A 20,057-nucleotide genomic window follows, 5' to 3' on the forward strand; every position below is an offset into this window, starting at 1 on the left:
TTGACACGCGGGTTCAGGTGAACATGAAGAAATAAAAATCACCGAGTTCTTTTGATTTTGATCTTCCTTCATGTCTGCCGTGTGTGATCCTGGTCTGATTCATGTTACCCATCATCCTCCAGCTGTAGAGTCTTGCTGAGAGTTGCTTTGGGTGAGCTGTTGAAGCTCTGCCTGCTTTCCAAACACCGCAGCCTTGTCTTCAGTGTTGTACAGTGTGTCGAGCCTCTTGTGTTTAAGTAGAACCTTTGTTGTTGTGACCTGTCCTTTAATGTCTGTGTTTGTGTGTGTTTGTGTGTGTGTGCTCCCCTCTGTAGTGTCTGCTGTTGTCCGCCCCATCCCTGACCCTCAACCAGCTCCAGACTCCCAGCAGGATCCTCCACCGCTCAGACAGGCTCTGCTTCCCCCCAAATTCCTCACCGAGTCCACCAGGAGCCCGACCCCCTCCCCTTCCTCCTCCTCTTCCTCCTCGTCCTCATCCTCGTCCTCCGCTCCCATGGCCATCGCCAAACCGCCAAGGACCGTCTCCCTGCTAATCGAGGACCCGCCTCGACCCTCTTCCTCAGTAGACTCTGACCTGCCCCCCCCTGTCCCTCCCCACGCCAAGCAGCCTCCCGTCCCTCCGCCCAAACCCAGCAACCGCAACAGCAACCCCGCACTGCTCGGTGAGTCTGTCAGCGTCTGCTTCTGCACTTTTTTTTATTGCACACATAAAATTAGCCTCTCTCTATAAACAGCTGCTTTGGTCTTTGTGTGTCTGTCTTTGTGCTGTGAATCAAACAAGCTGTAGAATTTTAACAGGGACGGGGAAACTGGACTGAAGCTGTGAGAAACAATGGTCTCAAATTGCAAGTTAAACACTTGGCGAAAACAAATTCAGGACTAAAACAAAAATGCTGTTGTGTTTTTTCACAAGCTGTGAAATATATTGGATCTTCAGATTTATACACAGTTTTATGCAAGGCTGCTAGCTTTAAAGGGATAGTTCAACATTTTGGCAAATTTGCCTATTGCCATAATCCCTATAGTCCTAGAAGTAGGTGCATTACCTTTATAGTCAGTGCAAGTTGTTTTTAGATTGGCGGGGCAGAGACGCGAGCTGCTCAGCTAACGCAACAGAGGTGCATGGTACTTCTGCTCATCAAACTCATCATATACACAATCCAACACCTCCAAAAACGCTCTCATGAACAAGTTGTGACCTGCACATTCACCACGCTATGAGATAATAATGTAACATTGTGAAATGGAGTTCGAGGAATGCATAGCCGGAACCACATTTCAGACATGGCTGCTGGGCGGAGCGATTTTGAAATTTTGAAAAGTGAAATTTGTAATTCTGAGTATTTTCTTCATATATACGTTATTATTTCATAGTGTGGCGAATGTGCATGTCATAACTTCTTCACAAGCACATTTTGGCGTTGTTGGATTGTGCATTTGATGAGTTTTGAGGGAAAGGCGAAAGTACCGATCCGCGAGCAGCTCACGTCTCTGACCCGTCGATCTCAAAACAGCTTGCACTGACAATTAAAGGTAAATGAACCTACCCCTATAGGGATTATGGCAATAGGCAAATTTGCCAAAATGTTGAACTATCCCTTTAACTTTCAAACAGTGTATAGGTTCAGTGTTTCGTGACACAGAGGACACCGATGTGAATGCTCAGTATTTGCTGCACAGTTCTGATTATTTGCAGAGGGCAGAGTGTGATTTTTCTGCTGCGTTCAGTTAAGATGTTAAAATGGGAAAATCTGCCAGCACCTCTTGTTTGTAAGAGATCATTTTGAACACATGAACTGGTGTTTTGACTGAACGTAGCAGTGGATGATCACTCTGTTACTGTTTGAAAACAGTTTGTTAGCTGATTGTCCAGCTGAACTCAGTGGTTGATACTGTGTGAAACTAAAGATTTACAGCTCAACAAAGAGTGTTTACTTTGCCATTGGGAGTAACACATCAACAGACTTGGGTTGAGCTGGTGCATAACATTCGTTCCATTTAAGGTCTTATTTCTGATCATGGATTTTATTTTATTTTATCCAGCCTGGAATATTCTTTGTAGATCAAAGGCTCTTTTCATTCAAGCAAAACTACTGACGCGAGGCGTCGGTTCAGGTTGGGATTTACATGGTATGTTGGGTGTGCGACATCACACCTCTTCTTTTTTTTTTTTTTTTTTTTTTTAACAGACCTGTTGTGTGTGTCTGTGGATAAAAACGTGAGGAAGTGGAGCAGGATATTCTTTGAAAGTACTTCAATGTGCCAAAGCAGAGAAGTGTTACCCCATCTGTGTTTTGGTGAAAAAAAGACATTGATTTGTAGCTTTCATTCATGTTATTTGATGGTCACCCTCTCCCTGCAAAGATTTTCTTTCAGATGTTCCATTGCACTACTTTTTCACAGAGTAGGAGTTTAAAGACTGATCATGAAAAATGAAACATTCATATAAAAGTACTATCTGTAAATACGGTTCTGCTGGAGTTTATTTTCTAGTGGTCTAAAACTTGTCAGTGTGCTGTTGAAGTTATATTTGTATTTCGAATATTAAAAAAAATCACATCCACAGCACATTTTCAGGGCTATTAGGTGTTTACCTTGAGCTTTTTCCTCCCTAATCTAAGCGTGAGGTGAGTGAGTGGGTGAGTCTGCAGCTCGTTGCTGTGTAGGTGTTTTCCAACATGTTGCTGATCCGTACAGCCACCAGTCTCTGGGGGAGGGGGACGTGCACCAGCTTGTCTTAACAGCATTTATGCAATACCAGCACTTCTCTGGAGGGCGGATAGAAACCCAGTTGACTTTTAGTATTCCATATCCTTTGTCCCAGCACGCCACAGCTGCTCTTGTTTACAGCCCATCCCATTTCTGTCTGAGGCAGTGACACATTCCACTACCATTTGTTTGGTGAAGTTTCTACACACGTTTTCTTTTTCTTTCTTTTCTTTAGTATTTTTGGGGGGCTTTTTTGCCTTTTAATATATAGGAGAGTCGAGAGAGAGACAGGAAATGGGAGGCAGAGAGGAGGGGAATGACACGCAGGATAGGACCACTCGGTGCGGGATTCGAACCGGGGTCGTCTGCAGTGAGGACTATAGCCGCAACACATGGGGCGGCTGCTCTACCAACTGAGCTAAACAAAAAAAGATGAGAGTGAATGTAACTTGGTGAGGACTGATGGGAAGATTATGGGATACAACTAAAAGGGAAGAATCACATAAGTTCATCTTCAGAGGTATAACAGGGGCTTTCTCCTTAAACCTGAAAAACTAAGACTAAATTAAACTGTTTGTTGAGCTCACTGTATTTACTACCTGAGTTTATATCAACAATGTACTGTGTACTAAGTGGAGAGCGTGATACTTTTGACTACCGATGTTAGTCAGCTGAGGATATATTGACACAGTAATTGTTTATAAATTTGAATACAATCTCATTTGTGTGTACTTAAGCAGATGTCAGTCATTTGAATGTGTCAAAATGAACTTGTCAGTGCTCTCTGGTGGGGAAACTCTGTAAAAGTTTCCAGCATACAAGTTCCAGCCTTGCTGCAACAGGCTAATAGAATTCATCCAAATAGTTGAAGTGGTTTTGCTATGACACTTTTATCATCTTGAATGAGGAGTACTGTAAGAAAACCACTGTATCATACCACATTTGTAACTCTGTGTTATCAGAAGAATTCACTTTATTTTTCTTTTTTTTATTTTATCTTACGCTGAGTTATTTCTCAGTCATCCTCGGACTCAGCCAAGACAAATATTATCCACAACCTTTTTCTGTATTCACCCTCAGCTTGGAATGTAAACCCAGCCCCGTCCCTGACATCTCCACTCATTTTTGCCAGCTTCCTCGTTGAACAGGGGCTCTAAAGCCAGGCAGCCTTGTTACTGGAGCAGCTGGAGACGGCAGAGCGAGCTGGGCCTCTACCTCTCTCTGCCCGTGTACCTCCAGCACCGGGCTGGAGGGACCTACCCAGGTACCCACTGGGCCACTACATGTCAATCTATAAGAGCCTGCAGCCCGGTGGTTTATAGATCCACCAGCTTCAAAGCATCCGGATGAAAATCTCACCTTCATTTTTTAACACAAGTACTTCATCGCATGTGTATCACAGCCGTTGGAAATGTGTTTACCTCAACTAACTTGCTTTAAAAACTGCAAGGAACAGTGCATGGAGACTGGATATGTCTGCATTGAATGTGTTTGTTGATCCCAGTGGCTGTTCATTTCAGACTGTTGACATGTGTGTGTCGCCCCGTGCTGACTCAACTGTAACAAGACCATCCATTTCTCCTCCCAACTAAAACAGTTATTGTTTTTGTGCTTGTTTTTGTTAATGAAACTAACTCCACCCGTCCACAGAGGGAATGTACAGTAGGGCTGTCAATCTGATATGAATGTCTAATGCTTCTTATGTAAATAATCCAAATATATTCAAATTGTTGATGTTTTTTTGTTTGTTTTGTTTTAGCTCATTATATACACCTATACCAGCTTATTATTACATCCCACGTCCACTAAAGTAGTGGTTCTCTAACCTTTTTACATCAAGGACCCCAAGGACACAAATTAGACCACAGACCCCCCATTGGACAAAATTTTGGAAAAAAAAACAGAAATACGCAAATTTGTTCTGAGACTGAATGGCATTACTTCTTTTAGTCAATGTACGTTCAAATTACTGCCCGTGGCATGAATTTTTGGAAAGATTTCTGGAAAAAGAGAACCACTGCACTAAAGCGCATCCCATCCTTATCTGTTATGTAACATTTGCAACACACTTGAGTTTTACCAATTCAATATAAAACTTCAAGAAGGGAAATTTGCAACGATCAGTGCTGATCGCTCTCCATGGATCGGCATGCAAGTGGTCTGTGGATCGATCGATAAAAATTTAGAAACGAATGTGCGCGTAGTGTGGGAACACATAGGCCACCGCCCCAGCCGAATAAAGGGGCAATTAAAAGATTCCACTTGTAAATGTGAAGCTGCAGCTCTACGTCGCGCACAACAACAAAGTTCTTTGTTTTACTACCCCGAATGTCCCGATGCACAAATTGTCATTGCAGAAGGCACACGTTGGAACATCAGTGTTCGATGTTCTAATTTTTTAAATAATTAGAGTTCTGTTTGAATAGTGAAGTTGGTTCTGACAGCCCTACTGTACAGCTTCACCTTGTTACTGCAGGTTCTCTATGACCAAGTGTTGATTCTTGTTGTTGGCTGCTCTATGCACAGCGGAGCTTTCGCAGTCCGGCAGTGGTGTCATCGTGGTCCCGGCGCCGGCTAAGCGCTCTCCACCGACCCCACCGAAGAGGATGACCCCCGTCACCAAGCGCTTCTCTGTGGATCCCTCCCCTCCCACTCAGATCCCAGAGCCTGATCCCGCCGAGCCGGCCGCCGCTGCCGGTGACAGCAGCGAGGACAGAACCAACGCAGCGCCTCCTCAGACCTTCAGCGACCCTTTGCCTCCGCCGCCGTCCCACATACCTCCGTCCCCTCCCAGGGTTCATTCACTCCAGCCGCCCAGCAACGCCACCTCTGGTCCCGTGCCCGCCGCGCAGGCGGATCCCCCCAGCCCGACCACCGAGCCTCCCAGCCAGCCTCCGGCCATCCCCCTGCACATCCTCATCCAGAGAGCGCTGGCCAGCCCCGGTCCGGCTCAGCCCAACCCAGACGGCTCCCAGAGAGCCCACTCTCTGCTCTTCGAGTCTCCCCCAGATTTCCTGGTGGAGGCCGGGGGCAACTCACGCAATTCTCTCCCCATCCACATCGAACCTCTGAGGCTGTAAGTGTTCATACACTGTACATTATAGTTTAACTTTGTCTTTTATGGTCCAACTCTAGAGATTCTTATGTAATTTGGTTAACTCTCAGTAGTTATACGCGGTTTTTCATTTTTGGCAGACTCACAGGATATATACATAAAAATGCTAACTATAGTACTTTAATTTATGTAGCTCCTTTTTAAAAGACACACAAAGACATAAACTCATCAGGGCACAGTGTGGCCCCTAACAAAATAGAAAAAGAAAAAAAGAAAATGTACCGGTTGCACATGAATAAGTAGATGAAAAATGACTTGCACCATCTGAAATTTTAGGGGCAAAATGCCCCCATGTAGGAACAGTCTGGAGCCCTGCCCATAAAATCACAGGCAGCACAGGCCAATACAAAGAGCTGTTGACAGGACACACCCAGTTTTAGTAGACTGACACACATATAGGGTAAAGTTTCTGCAGGAAGTGAGATCGATCATAAATCTATAAAACTTCCTATCTAAATGATAATGAATGTCATTAGTTCTTTCTCAATCAAGGACTCACTGCTTCCATTCTCTCAGACTCACTGTCTGTGATGGTGAACTGAATATTAGGAAGTTTTGAGCTGTTTTTCTGAAAAAGGTTTACATGTTAATCAAGAGATTTAATTACAGATTCATCATTAACTCATTGAGTGCCGCGCTCCTTTCCAAAGTTTTAGTCAAGTGTACCGGCAAATTAGACCATATTTGACTTTTTATTTTAGAGCCATAGTGTATTCTATATTATTGCCACCAACACATACTGTAGCTCATTTGAAAGGTTTAACTTTATCCTTCAAATGGCCACAAACCGTTTGTTTCTACGTGCCTCCGTTCCTGAGAAAAGTCAAGCTAAACATGGCTGGGTTTCACCAAAATCCCTCCTTTTTTTCTAGAAAAGGAGATAGAGCGTCTTTTATGAAAGCTGCGCTGTTTGTGTCTGTCGCTCTTCAGACACTCGCATTTCTGGATCAAAGGGCTCGTATAAGATAAATATACACAACAATTGTTGTTCTATTCACAAAACCACCATCGGGGGCGGGGGGGGCGCCACTAAACAGCAATAACACAGACGCACCGTGCCGTGTCACAGCCTCTCGCCGCGGAACGTGAGGCTCTGCCGGCCACAGCGGCTCGCGAACACCGGTCCCGCCGGTGGTCGCGGTCCGTCTGTGGTACGGGTCGGTGGTGCCGGTCTGCTTTGACCCAGAGACCATCAGATTTTACCGCGGGAGGACTTTGGGGAGGACACGGTGTTGCTCCAGATGAAGACCGGGCGGGACAGTGGGCTGAGAGCTTCCTGGTTCAGCTCCCAGCTGCTGCAGCCTCGCGGGTGAGAGCGGAGCAGCAGCGGAGCAGCTGCTGCATCCACATGCAGAACTCCGTTTGCAGAAGCTGAGTTATGATAAAAACTTCCAGATCATGAGCTGTCATGTGACTTTGATCGTCATCTATTTCAGTTCTCCTCGTCGTAGAGTCCCCAAATTTACATATAATGTGTATTAAAGTGTCTATTTTCATAATTTAAAAAAAAAGCAAAAAACGAAAAATTTCGTTTTTGGCACTCAACGCATGGGAACGAAAAACGAGAAATTACGTGGTTGGCACTCAATGAGTTAATAAAAGTTTTCATAATAGAAACATCTTCCAAAGATGGAGCCCTTCACTTAAAAGTATTGATGCCGTGTTATTGTAGAAAAAACATGGTGTTCTTTCAGAAAACTGTAAGCACCTGAGGGTCAGGCCAGAGACACAAGTTTGTTTTCCCTCTCGGTGTACAGGCACACAGCGGTCCGTGTTGTGTAAAGCAGCAGTGGGATTGAAGCACAGAGGTGGAATGTGAATCCATAGTAAACAGAAGATCATTTTCTACTTAAGCTGCTGTGGTTTCAGCGGAGGGACTGTCCCTGACAGCAGATTGAAAAGGTTCAAAGGATTACTGTTCGATATGTGGGCTGAAAGCTGCTGAGATGCGGCTCCATGGGCGATAATTTATAAGAGACTGTGGATCAACATGTGATTTTCTTCAGTGAAGGTTTTCACCAGAGCAGCTTTAAAGCCAGAGGGGACGGGGACCAGTTGTACGCTCAGCTGATTCTGCAGAAGAGGCTTGAGACGAGCAACCGATCCTCTGTCTGATCTCATGGACTTTATAAGAGATGGAGTCTGTTGGAAGACTAATCAGAAAAGCAGAAGCTACATTAGTACATAAACCACAGTAGAACTATTCTCCCTCACCAGACCTCTCTCTGGCTGGGCACACTCTCATTCTGAGATTAGAGGAAAGAAACGCCACGGCTGTTTGGATTTCTTTCAACCAATCACAATCGTTGTGGGTGGCGCCACAGCAACGGTGCGCTCGCAAAATATTGCCAGGGGGAAACAGGTTTGGTGTAACACTTCCACCAAAAAATCGCCCAAAGGCAGAAAAATGGCTACATCACAGCAAAACATTGGTAAAGGAAGTTTGTTGAGTCTACAATACGACTTGTACAAACATGGGTTGGTTATTTTTTCAACTCGGAGATTGAAATATCCCCGGCAACAGGAAGGCGGGACTTCCATCGGGTGGCTGGGTCCAGCTCAGACTACACTATAACAGACTAGAATAGTCTGCACTCCAACTACTCTAACACATACAGTGCAGTGTGCTGGAAACATGAAATAGAACTGTGAGGTGTTTTACTTGAATCACAATACTAGATGGCTGGAGTACCAATGTGAAAAAACAAACAAAACCTCAGTGCTTTCAGCAGCAGAGCAGTCAGACTCAGACTCTGTGAAGAGATCACTAAGATAACAGTTCACAAACAATTCTGCTTTATTTCCCCAGAAGCAATAGGGCTCAAATGGCCAAATCCTTGGCTGTGTTCCAGGTTACAGGAGCAGGGAGTGGTTACAAGAAACAAATTAGTTTGTTCTTAACCCGCGATGCGACAGAAAGACAGAATCTGAGCTCACAGCCGCTGTGTTTTGTTTTCAGGCCGGAGGACGACGACTTTGACATGGAGGAGGAGATGAGGAAGCTGCAGCCTCTGAGGCCTTCCCGTCAGCCTCAGTTTGAGCCCCGCAGCAGGAGGGGGCTGGTGGAAGACCCCCGGGTCAGCGTCATCCCTGAGGCCGGGGGCCCCGGGGACAGCGAGGAGGAGTCTGACTCGGACGGCCCCATCCTGTACAGAGACGATGACGATGACGACGACGATGAGGAAGGCCCTCCGAGTAAGTTTTAGCTATAGCTGAGTTAAACTCTCATAAGAACAAGGTTTTTTTTAATACTTCATTGCAGGACTGCACAAATCATTGATTCACATTTCCATTACACATATTTCTTTTTAGAAATTCGAGCAATCCCACAAAATGTGTGTATTTTATAGTGAAATACAACAGAAAAAGAAAAAATGTTCATAATAACATAGGGGGAAAAAGATAAATAAATAGATAAAAACAGCAAAATAGAGAAATAAATGCAAAATAGACAGAAATATATTATACATATTAATATATAATTATTCTAACCGCTTCAAAAGTCTACAAAAAGAAAAAAACTCTTGAGAACTGCAGTCGTCAGTATTATTTAATTGTTCTCCAAATATATGGAGAATACCAGAATGTCTCAAAAGATGGAACAGGTGGATTGTATATTCAATCCACCTGTTCCATCTTTTGAGACATTCTGGTTCTTGATTTGTGATTCTGTATGTTGTTCTTTCCATTTCTAGAATATTATTTACAGTTAGTTTCCAGTTTCCAGTCCAAGAACAAGGTTCAAGAAAGTTGTAGTAAAAATGTGCATTCAGTCTGATTTCTCCTGCGTGGTCATGGTGGTTTCTGGTTTCCTTTTAAGCTTAACAAAAGTTTGAACTAGGGAGTTTCAGCTCTTTTGAAAACTGAATAAGTGAGTTAAAAATGCCAAACATGTCCCTGCCCCCAAAGAACCACTGCTGCTCTTTGTGGTCATGAAAGCCAGTGAAGTAAGTTTGGGTTTTGGGACTTTTGGGACTGAGGATTTGGGCTCTGGGAGTTTGTGATGGCCACATTTTGATGTATTTTCAGAGACAGATACTAAAAAGTTGCTTCCCTTCAGATAGTTCAGAGCTGCAGTTCTTAAAGAGCATCAAAAGGCCAAGATGAAAACGTTCAAACCCTCTACATCTGTAAGCATTTAAACTGACAACACAGACACACATGGTGATGTGATGTGATTAGAAAGCACCTCCTCCCCCCTCTGAGTATAGAACTGGTCAAGTTGCTCCAATTCTACTTTTCTCTTAAACACTGAAAACTTTAAATGACATTCTCTAATTGAAACATTCACATCCTTCATTTTAAATCAGATAAGACAATAAAACTAAACTAACACACTCAATTTAGTGATAAGTTGTGGTTAATGCCCCAGTCTAAATATGATTCTAAGTTGTTTTAGTGTTGTGGTTCCTAATGTTCCTGGTTCCATACTGTAATGTGGAGTTGTGAGTGGAGGACTCGTCCTTGAAAAGTAAATTACTTGTGTAAAAGTTATCCACAATGGACGACGGCTGTATTTGTGGAACCAGTCCTCTCATAATAAACTTAAAACCCAGCACTGACTGTTCCGAATGGTAACATCTGCTGGAGCAGCTGAATGGATAAAAGTTAACTTTTCAAAGTGTGGGCGGCCAGGTGGAGGCTGTACACTGCACATTAAGCTTTGTTTTCATAATGACTCCCAGTATAAAACACTGCTGTGTGGTGTTTACCACACTTCTTGATCTATGTGTGTTTAATATACAGCACAGCTTGCTGGTCATTACAGTAACTTCTTCAGCACCACGGACAGCTAAAGTTATCAGCTGCTGTGGGAAGAGACGCACTCGGAGGAAACTTGTGAGCCCTGATCATCTGCGGTCAGTATGCATAAACATATCTGCTCTGTGTGTGTGGAGCAGGTGGGCTGGCCAGCCGCGTGAAGCGCAAGGACACGTTGGCCCTGAAGCTGGAGAGACAGGAGAGGGAGGCTCAGGACAACCACGACAGCGTGAGCTGGCAAAACAGAGAGCAGTGGGAAGCACTGAGGAACAAGATCGGCACCACACTGACACGGTAACACACTCATCATATCCACAATCATGATCCATAGACCGACGTGGCCAGTTGCCGCTCAGTTTGACAGATCACGTCCGTTACTTAAGTTTAAATTGACAGAGTTTTGAGAGGCTCTCCCTCTTGCTGCTGCGATCTGTGATACTTAACGGCCGTTAAAATGGTTAATGAGCGCTGTGGTCCATCCCCAGGCGGCTGAGTCAGAGGCCGTCAGCAGAGGAGCTGGAGCAGAGGAACATTCTTCAAGGTGAGTGAGACTCTCCCTCCATCTCCCTCACTGCTGCTCTCAGGTGTTTATCTGACTCTGCATCCAATCCCTCAGCAGCAGAGCACAACATTTCATCTTTCTCATCCTTTAAGGAGTCTGCATCTGTGTGTGTGTGTGTGTGTTTCCCATCTTGCCTGAGGCAAACTGAACTAAACGGAAGCAGTTTGTATATTATAAGTGTTAGGGTGTAAGGGTTAGGTTATTTAGATATAGGGTCAGATTTGAAGAATGGTTATTTAAACTGTGTATGCACCAAACCCCCCTAGAAAGAAGTGGTACCTCTGCAGGCAGTACACTACCAGTGTTTCAGAATCAAACCCGCTAATTTTAAGAACACACCGGTAACAGCGCCCACTGATCTGTACTGAGACTGTTGTTATTCTTTCACGTGAGTTAAATGTCAGCTGTGTGGAAAACCACGCTGAAAAAAACCACGTTGAAAAAAGAGAGCAAGACGACGCGGCCGTAGCCGCCGTGATATGACGACCCCGCTGATGCTGGGGAGGAACTACGAAGGACTCGGTTGTGATGGAAAAGCACCTTAACTGAGTGCAGTAGAGTCAAGTCGAGCCGAGTGTAGTTGCAAAGTAATAGTATCTGGTATATTATTATTGTGCGTCTGCCCCAAACTGAAGCAGTGGCGGCAATAATTTAGCAGCAGAAACTCTGACTACTCATCACACCTGACATTCATACAGAGGAAGGTCATGTGGTATAATGGATGTAAAGTGTAAAGCAAGAGACTGAATCAAATATCCATCTGATATTTTCAGTCTACTGCCCTGACTGTTTAAATAACGGTCAAATACACATTGCAATCTCATTTTAATGACTCTAATGTGCCCAGATTTATTATTCTTTTTTATTTATTATGTATTTGATGTGTCTTCTTGTTGCATCACTTCCTTCAAGAGGCACAAGACGAAGAGAAAAGAAGCATTGTACCAGACTGAGCTGCAGCTTCTCTCCATCTGTGTCCAGTTGGACACAAACACTAGCGCTGCTACAGTAGATATCAGTGCTGACCCACACCGTCACTCCCTGACATTGGTGACACATACATTCACCAGTCACTGGCACAACGAGCGCTGTGTGTTAACAGACCAGTGCCAGGACGGCCGCATGCAACCATGCCACTAATGTCAGCCTGTGAACTTCAGCAAATCATTTGGTAACCATGGTAACAGTTAACAGCACACCACACGAGCGCCGCGTTTCTCTAATCAGCCAGAACTGCAGCGTGTTGTGTTTGTTCCATCACCACAGCTTAGCAGAGCAGTGCATAAATAACTGGATCAGACATTAATAATGGATAGAAATATGTTTACATCTGGTCTCATGTCTGGACAACACGCTGCTGCTGCTGCTGCTGCTGGAGCTGTGGGATGGTTGTGTCTGAACTGATGGTGGCCAGCTTCAGTCTGTCCCACACTCCACACCTGAATGTCAGGGTTGTGTAGCTCTGAGCCAACACAGTCATCCTTGCGGAAACGAAAAAAAAAACACGAAAAAAGGAGCCTGGAGCACACGAGTCACTGGTGATGCGAGTAGTTCACTTAGTGCAAAGCAACAAGACCAACGTTTCGACGTACAACGTCTTCATCAGGGTCAAATGGTTCTGGTGCGGTACACGAGGCATTTAAATATCCTCCCGACTGTGATTGGTTGAGGAGGGTGGGAGTGCCAGCACCTATCAAGTCATCCTTGCCTCACACTGTTGTTGTGATTAGTGCACACAAGCCCCAATCACAGATATCATCAGACTAACATGTTTACATGCACTTCAGTTGTCCAGTTATAGTTGGATTGAGGCCATAATTAGTTTTTTTTCAACTATTATTGTAACGTACTGACAGACTCATTTAAGATTCCTTGTTACGTTCCTGAGAACGGCTCCTCTAAACAATGTTACTGTCTGCACTGCACTTATCACACAAACAGGAATCGAACCCATCAAGTCTGAGCGCTTCTCGAGAAAATCAAGACAGATGTTTGTAGTTGTGAAAGTGAATTTGACCCTATTGTGACTAAAAGGCAACGGTATCCACACAACACATGAGCATCTGGAGCGTGCTCCCTGCAGACAGAGTGTAGTGGGTCCCAGGACCGGGTCTGAACATATAATAGCCCTCAGAATCTGTCAGCACGTTTTGATCCAGGATTCATTCCTCCACCCCGTGTCTGGCCTGTCCTCAAATGACCGGTCCCAGACGACGCTGTGCGCTCGCGCCACAACAATGCGCCGCCTTGTGCGCAGCGAGGCGGCGACTACAGATTCCCGTTACGGCGGCGTGCCGACAGCAGCTCCGATGAAACCCAAGTGACTGGCCTCAGTGTTTCCCTCTCGCTCATGGAATGTGTTTCCCTCCCGCAGCCAAGAACGAAGCGGACCGCCGATTAGAGCGATGCGAGATCAAACGGAGGCTCACCAGAAAGGTCAGGACGCAACACAGAAACCGTATCGTACATTTTATAAGTAATGTCTGGGTTGTCACAGTCGCTTTTATGAGCACCTGGCTTTAACCCCCCCCCCCCTTGTCCACTGTGTCTCCAGCTGTCCCAGAGACCCACGGTGGCCGAGCTCCAGGCCAGGAAGATCCTGCGCTTCCACGAATACGTGGAGTGTACGCACGCCCACGACTACGACCGCCGAGCAGATAAACCCTGGACCAAGCTCACTCCTGCTGACAAGGTGAGACTCCACACATCCTCACACACACACACACACACACACAGAGTCAACACCTCTCCTTATACTAACAGGGCTCCAGTAGCTCAGAGCTTCTTAGCGAGAGCCGACCTAAGCCCTGTGCGTTTTTTAAACAGCAGCGTCTTTCACCTGGTTCAACTCTGAGGATTTGCATTCCAAGCAGATTCAGTATCAAGGTAGAACCCAGGAATGTGAGAGGGAGGCTGCTCAACGGCTGGCTTGTTGTTTTACCACAAAGATTCAACCTGGTCCAGTGAAAATATGTCACAACAGAGATGATGGTTGTTCAACTTAAAGGTCCAGTGTGTAAAAATTGGTGAGGTTTATAGGCAAAATCTGAATATACTACCCATGAATATATTTGTATAAGATACAATTTTGTTGGTTTTCATAGCCTTATAATTATTATTCTTTTATATCTACATATAACAAGGGTCTTGCTTTAGAGAGTGTCGCCATCTTGCGCCGCCATGTTTGTACGGCAAGCCGAATGGAAAATCCAGCCAACCAGAGAGCATGTTTAGTGAGTTTCACGTTCATAAATAAACCAACGAAGAGCGCTGGATGTCACAGTTTTACCCCCATTTTACACACTGGACCTTTAAAAGTGACATGACAATCTGCTGTAAAAAAAAAACAAAAAAAAAACAGTCTCTGTGAGTTGGTCTGTTATACCACCAGGGAAAAATCATCTAAATATACACAGCTTTGATCACACACTTCCTTTGTGACTTGCTATAAACGGATAAAGCCCCCCCCCACCTCACTGAAGAGCTGTGTCTTTCATGTCTCCTCTCAGGCTGCCATCCGCAAGGAGCTCAATGAATTCAAGAGTTCGGAGATGGAGGTCCACGAGGAGAGCAGGATCTACACCCGGTCAGTCCTAAACAGCACCGCATCAATAATTCCCCCCAGCTGTTTTTCTAAGTGTAGTCAGCAGACTCGTCCATATCTCATCACTTGTGTTTTTCCCTTTTCAAGATTTTTGCTGTTATGTTTGTTGTCGTAATAGCAGCAGCAGCACTGAATAACCTCTCCTCCTCCTCCTCCTCCTTCTGTCCTCCAGGTTCCATCGGCCTTAGCTGGCTGCGCTGCACCGTGAAGCACTTAACATCAGGAGTATCCCCACTACAAACTGAACGCGTGGCCCACATGGTTATATACTGTATATTTTTTTCCCCCCTCCCCCTCTTACTGCCTGTTAACGTGCTTCAGCTGGAGACAGCCCTCCGTCGCTGAGAAACTGGAACCAAAGCCACAATCAGTGGAAGCACGGCTGGCTCTCAAAACACGCTCCACTTCTTAGACTGTGGAATTCAGGACGAGGGGGAGTTTTGTTTGGCACTGCCTGCCATCACTAAAGAGCGAGGAATCCCTCCTCCCTCCATCCCTCCCTCCCTCCTACTGCTGGAGACTCAGAATGAGTTTGATTGAACTCAAAGGGGTGACTGGGTGTCCCTCAGAGGAAACCGCTCCACTACGCCTTTACCTGCCTTCGCGCAGCTCCCGGCTTCCTGGCAGGAGCAGGAAGTCCCTGCACATTAAGAGATAATTGTAGCACTGATGTTGTTACCACTGAGCGAATCCGGAGTCTGTTTAAACACTGTTTATACTGTACGTGCATGCTTGGTACTTACACCCGTCTACCACCAGCCTTACTCCTCACTCGGTCGAACACTTTGTGATTTGAAAAGTAGGCAAAATGTGAAAGAGGTTGGCGCGGAAGCCAACGTGTATTTAAACCTCAGCCGAATCAACAGTGGAGCTCTGTGTGTAGACACTCAGAGCACTGATTCCAACCTAATATTCTAATACCTGTGCATTTTTACTGTATTTTTTTTTTTTTTTTTTTTTGATCTTTTGAAATGATTCTCATGGAGCACATATCACTAAATTATCTACTAATAAGGCACCTTATGTTCCTTAATCGGGTGTATAGAAAACTCAAAGGTTTTGAGCCTCAAATTCTTTGTTTATAAATGAATTATTGAGGCAGGAAAATGTACATATTTTTATTTTCCTGGCTATTTTATGGTACTTTATATATGCAGGTCAGTAGATGGCTGCAACTGTATAGATCATATGTAGATTTGATTAACTTTATATTGTATATCTACAGTAATGCTGACATGTTTTAATTGTAAAGTATTTCTCAGATAGTAATGGTACAAAATATCTTTTTTTTTTTTTGATACAGAGATCTTTTTGCAACCACACTGTATAAATGAACAATCCACTCAGAAATTACAATAATCTGTGATTTTCATTTCAACCTTGTGTGATTATTCCAGTGTCTGTCTCTTTAATTATCTTAACTCTTACATCTATAGGTTGACAGTGGTTATGGATGAGTGATACTACTATATGGACCCTGACAATGACCACATGAGGGCAGTGTAATATAGATTTCACAAAGCAGCCACCACCACCAGCAGCAGCAGCAGCAGCTTGGTGCTCAAAAGCCAGAAATGTGGTTTTAAAAAGTCCTGATTACAATCTGGTCCCTCCTCACACAGTCCTGGACCTGTGTGGTTTACTGTCCTTAATTGAAGAGTAATTTGCTTCAGATAAGTGCGACTGACATCTCTCTGAACAAACCCAGTGTCTGTCCCCTCAGCCTCCCCTGTGATGCTAATTAGCAACATATCGACACGGAGCCGTCCAATGGGGGACACAGCTGTCCTCCGCTTATCCTTCAGATGGCGACTGAATGTCAAATGATTATTAAAGCAGAGTGATGAGAGGGGGTTTTCATTAGGCATCATCTCATCCTGCTGGACAACACAGCAACTTCTCAGCTACAAGAATGATCAATTACTAGTGAATGGTGTGGTACACATGAGAGGAATATTAAAGCTGTAACACTAACACACCAACTCTGAGGACGGCACACAACAAGGATCCTCAGTGGCAGGAACATCAAGGAGTCCTGCAGCAGATGGTCTGGCACCCACCGGGTCCTGATGTCCACATCATGGAGTCAGACTGGGACCACATGAAGACACGGAGGACGCTGAGACGCACCGCATGCTGACTTGTTTTCTCTTCTTTTGTTTTACTTGGTATTAACAGAAGAATACAGTCATGTAGATGGATTTATTAGTGGCTTATCCGGCTGTCAGGCTCATGCTGTTTCTAAAATATCTTCCATTTTGCACGTACTGTTCCAGTGACATGAGAAACTGACATCAAACATCTTCATCCTTTTGTCTGTCTATCTCTTTGTTAACTCAACACATCAGTGACAAAAAGTGAATCACACACAGGCAAAAACATCACTTGAGATAAGGCTGAGACAGAGAAGTTGATATCTCACCAATGATCTTGAGCTTTTAGTAGAGAGCTGTCTGTTTTTGTTAGGATCTCACCGCAGATGAACATGGGATTTAAAGTTTCTGTCAACACTCCCTCTTTGTAGTTTCAACAAAAGGAATGATAAACTACAGAGACTAGTTTTGGAAGAACAGCCTTGGTTTGACACTTAGTTGTAACTTGAGATAAAGGAATGAAGGTCTGCGAATTGTGTGTGTTTTAAAGCCCCCCTCCGATGAAGATCATGTGTTTCATGTTGTTCACATGTTCCTGTGGGATCTTTCTGATGTTAGAGGACATACTGTATGAGCAGAAAGGTAAGTGTGAAATTGCATTTCTGCCTTCAAACTTACACTACTCACAAAAAGTTAGGGATGTTTAGCTTTTGGATTAAATTCCAGAATGCACCTAAAATGCACTATAACCTTTACAGGTGAACTTAATTTAACCTTCTCTAAACTTTTGAATGCACATGTCCAATTGTTCAATGTTTCACTCCTTATTGAATAACATGCTGTTCTCTAACAAGGTGATTAACCACAAACATCATAAGCACAGTCTGATTTATTGAGACATTGAGATGTTTGTTGTGCTGTAGCCACCACTGTTGTTTGAGATAAAGAAATGACCATTGCATCCTTCTACTTACAGTAAAAGGCTTTCATGATAGAACATCACTGTAGCATGAACTTTTTATAGGGATAGTCTTGTCAAATATCCCTAACTTTTTGTGAGTAGTGTATTTGAACCAACGGCAGACGCTAACTGGCAGTTTCAGGCAGACTTGGGTTGACGCGTCACAACCCAGCGCTCTGCACCTGGATCAAAACTAAAAGGCTGGATAGCTCGGTGTATGGCCCGCCACATGCTTCTTTTATTTTTTAACAGTCTAGCGGCCCACCACAGTCTCATTTGGTTCCGCTTCACTGACAGACAAAATCAGAGCAGCTTTGTCTCTGCCCACCACTCAGAGTCGCATTTCTGATGAGCTGGAGCTGGTAATGGTGCTGTGCAGACTGTAGCCTCGTAAACCAGCCTCTCGCGGAAATGCATTTCATTTCATTCCGAGGGAGAGTCTGGCCTCATCCCCATTCTAAGCGTTTGGACTGAAACCCTCAGAAGGCCGAGCCAATCAGCGTCGCCCGCTGTGATTGACACAACACGTTGGCCAATCAGGGACCGACTGGTGCAAAGCCCCGTCACTACACCAACTTGCTGATTGGCTGAATGGGGTTGTCTGTCAACGCTACTACCAAAGATATTAAACCGTCTTTACTACTCCCGCCCAGCTCCCGCCCACCCCAAACGCTTAGAGGGGGGATAAGGCCAGACTCTCCCTCGGAATGAAATGAAATGCACTTCCGCGAGAGGCTGGTTTACGAGGCTAGTGCAGAAGGAGAGTCCTGGGAAATGGCACAGGTTTTGTGATTTTGGATAAAAACTTCATAATCACAATTTAAAGACCACAGAGAATGTTTTAAAATAACAAAAAAGAATGGTTGGAGGGGGACTTTAAAATGTGTCACAAGCTGTCCCCATGTGCTACAGGTCAACCTGCAGATGTCAGAGGGGGGTTGGTGGCTCTTCATCGGCTGCTTTAATAACATTAACTGTGGACATGTGGGTCCTCATCAACGGATTGTCAGAAGACTTCTCATCTCTAAATTGGTTAGCTAGTTATCACACTGTCAAGCTGTTTCTGCAGCGGAACATGTGTGGAACTAATTGGAGCTGCTGACGGCCTGGCCTGTCGCCCAAAAGTAGCCGGGGGTGGGGTGGGGGTATGGTAACGGTTATTGTATATTATCCATGCTAGCAACGTCATGAATTGTCAACAGAGGAACCAAGGACTTCAATAAACTTATTTTACCTCAAGCCTTTCATTGTTCTTTGTACCAAATGTTCTATGCTGCTGTTCACATTATCTTTTAGGTCAGTATCAGAGTCAAGTGTGAAATGGTCATGGCCCTTATGTTACCGGCACGTGCAGAATAATAACACGATGTCACACACAGCATTCTGTGTATGGAGGTAAACTAAGGAGATGTTGGGAATAACAAATGTGCAGCTACAGATGTTATTCAGTTGGATTTTGGAATCACTGTGTGGTGGAAACAGGTGAATGTGTATGGAGGTTATTTTCTATCATAAATCAAGAGCATATTATGTTGATTTGAGAGCATTACTTTTTGATTTGACGTTCAGAAAACTCTGCTCTCATATTCAAATTTACTCTGCTCGCGCTCAAACTATGTGCTCGATGTTTAAACCTGTGCTCTCGGATTCAAAGTTGCCCTGCTCGTGCTCAAACTTTGCTTTCGCATTCAAGTTTGCCCTGCTCGTGCTCAAACTGTGTGCTCGCACTTGGTCACAGCTGCCTGCGCAGAGTGTTTCCTCTTGCGCGGAGGAAAGTCCTGCTCTCGGATCTCTGCTCTGCTCACGGAGTTTCTGTCAACTGTCAACCAATAGAAGACCGGCTACTGTTGACCAATCAGATCATCCCTACTTCTATGCTTCTTTGTGGGTGCGTTCACTGTAATTCAAGGAGCGTCACATACGGGCGGGCACTCTTTCTACCGGGTTTATCTATTTCCGCCCCACAGGCTGTTAAATGTGGCGGCTCCCTTTATGTTTTGACAACTTTTGGAATAAAATATCAGTTAATTAATACACAAGCGCCCGTGCTTTTCATTACAATAGGTAGCTATATAAACATAAACTAGCAGTAGTAGCGGATGGGTGCCTTATGTATGTTTTTTTTTTTTATCCACGTTCATCGGTATATATGTTTTATAGTCTAAATGCCAAGAGTCACTTGTAAGTGCTGTGATGGAACAGTGGTTAAGGCAGATGACAGTAGCTCTTTTTGTTGATCATGGGACCGCTGG

General features: G+C 44.5%; 1 protein-coding gene across 8 annotated transcripts in view; it reads left to right on the forward strand.

Moving 5' to 3' along the window:
- phactr4a (phosphatase and actin regulator 4a) overlaps positions 1-16,130 on the forward strand; it is a 37,059-nt gene extending 20,929 nt beyond the window's left edge. For 5 of the 8 annotated variants that reach the window (XM_085792309.1, XM_085792310.1, XM_085792311.1 and 2 more), the window contains 10 exons: positions 315-662; positions 3,842-3,973; positions 5,236-5,785; positions 8,784-9,019; positions 10,726-10,879; positions 11,071-11,126; positions 13,522-13,583; positions 13,702-13,839; positions 14,657-14,733; positions 14,924-16,130. In XM_085792309.1, the coding sequence (XP_085648435.1) occupies positions 315-662; positions 3,842-3,973; positions 5,236-5,785; positions 8,784-9,019; positions 10,726-10,879; positions 11,071-11,126; positions 13,522-13,583; positions 13,702-13,839; positions 14,657-14,733; positions 14,924-14,939 (1,769 nt within the window). In that variant the 3' untranslated portion in view covers positions 14,940-16,130. The remainder of the gene's footprint in view (positions 1-314; positions 663-3,841; positions 3,974-5,235; positions 5,786-8,783; positions 9,020-10,725; positions 10,880-11,070; positions 11,127-13,521; positions 13,584-13,701; positions 13,840-14,656; positions 14,734-14,923) is intronic. The other 3 variants (XM_085792313.1, XM_085792312.1, XM_085792314.1) reach the window with 2 other exon arrangements.
- The last annotated feature ends 3,927 nt before the right edge of the window (positions 16,131-20,057 follow it).

Source organism: Trachurus japonicus, chromosome 11 (genome assembly GCF_045865225.1).
Source record: "Trachurus japonicus isolate A0001 chromosome 11, Traja_1.0".
Classification (NCBI taxonomy): Eukaryota; Metazoa; Chordata; class Actinopteri; order Carangiformes; family Carangidae; genus Trachurus; species Trachurus japonicus.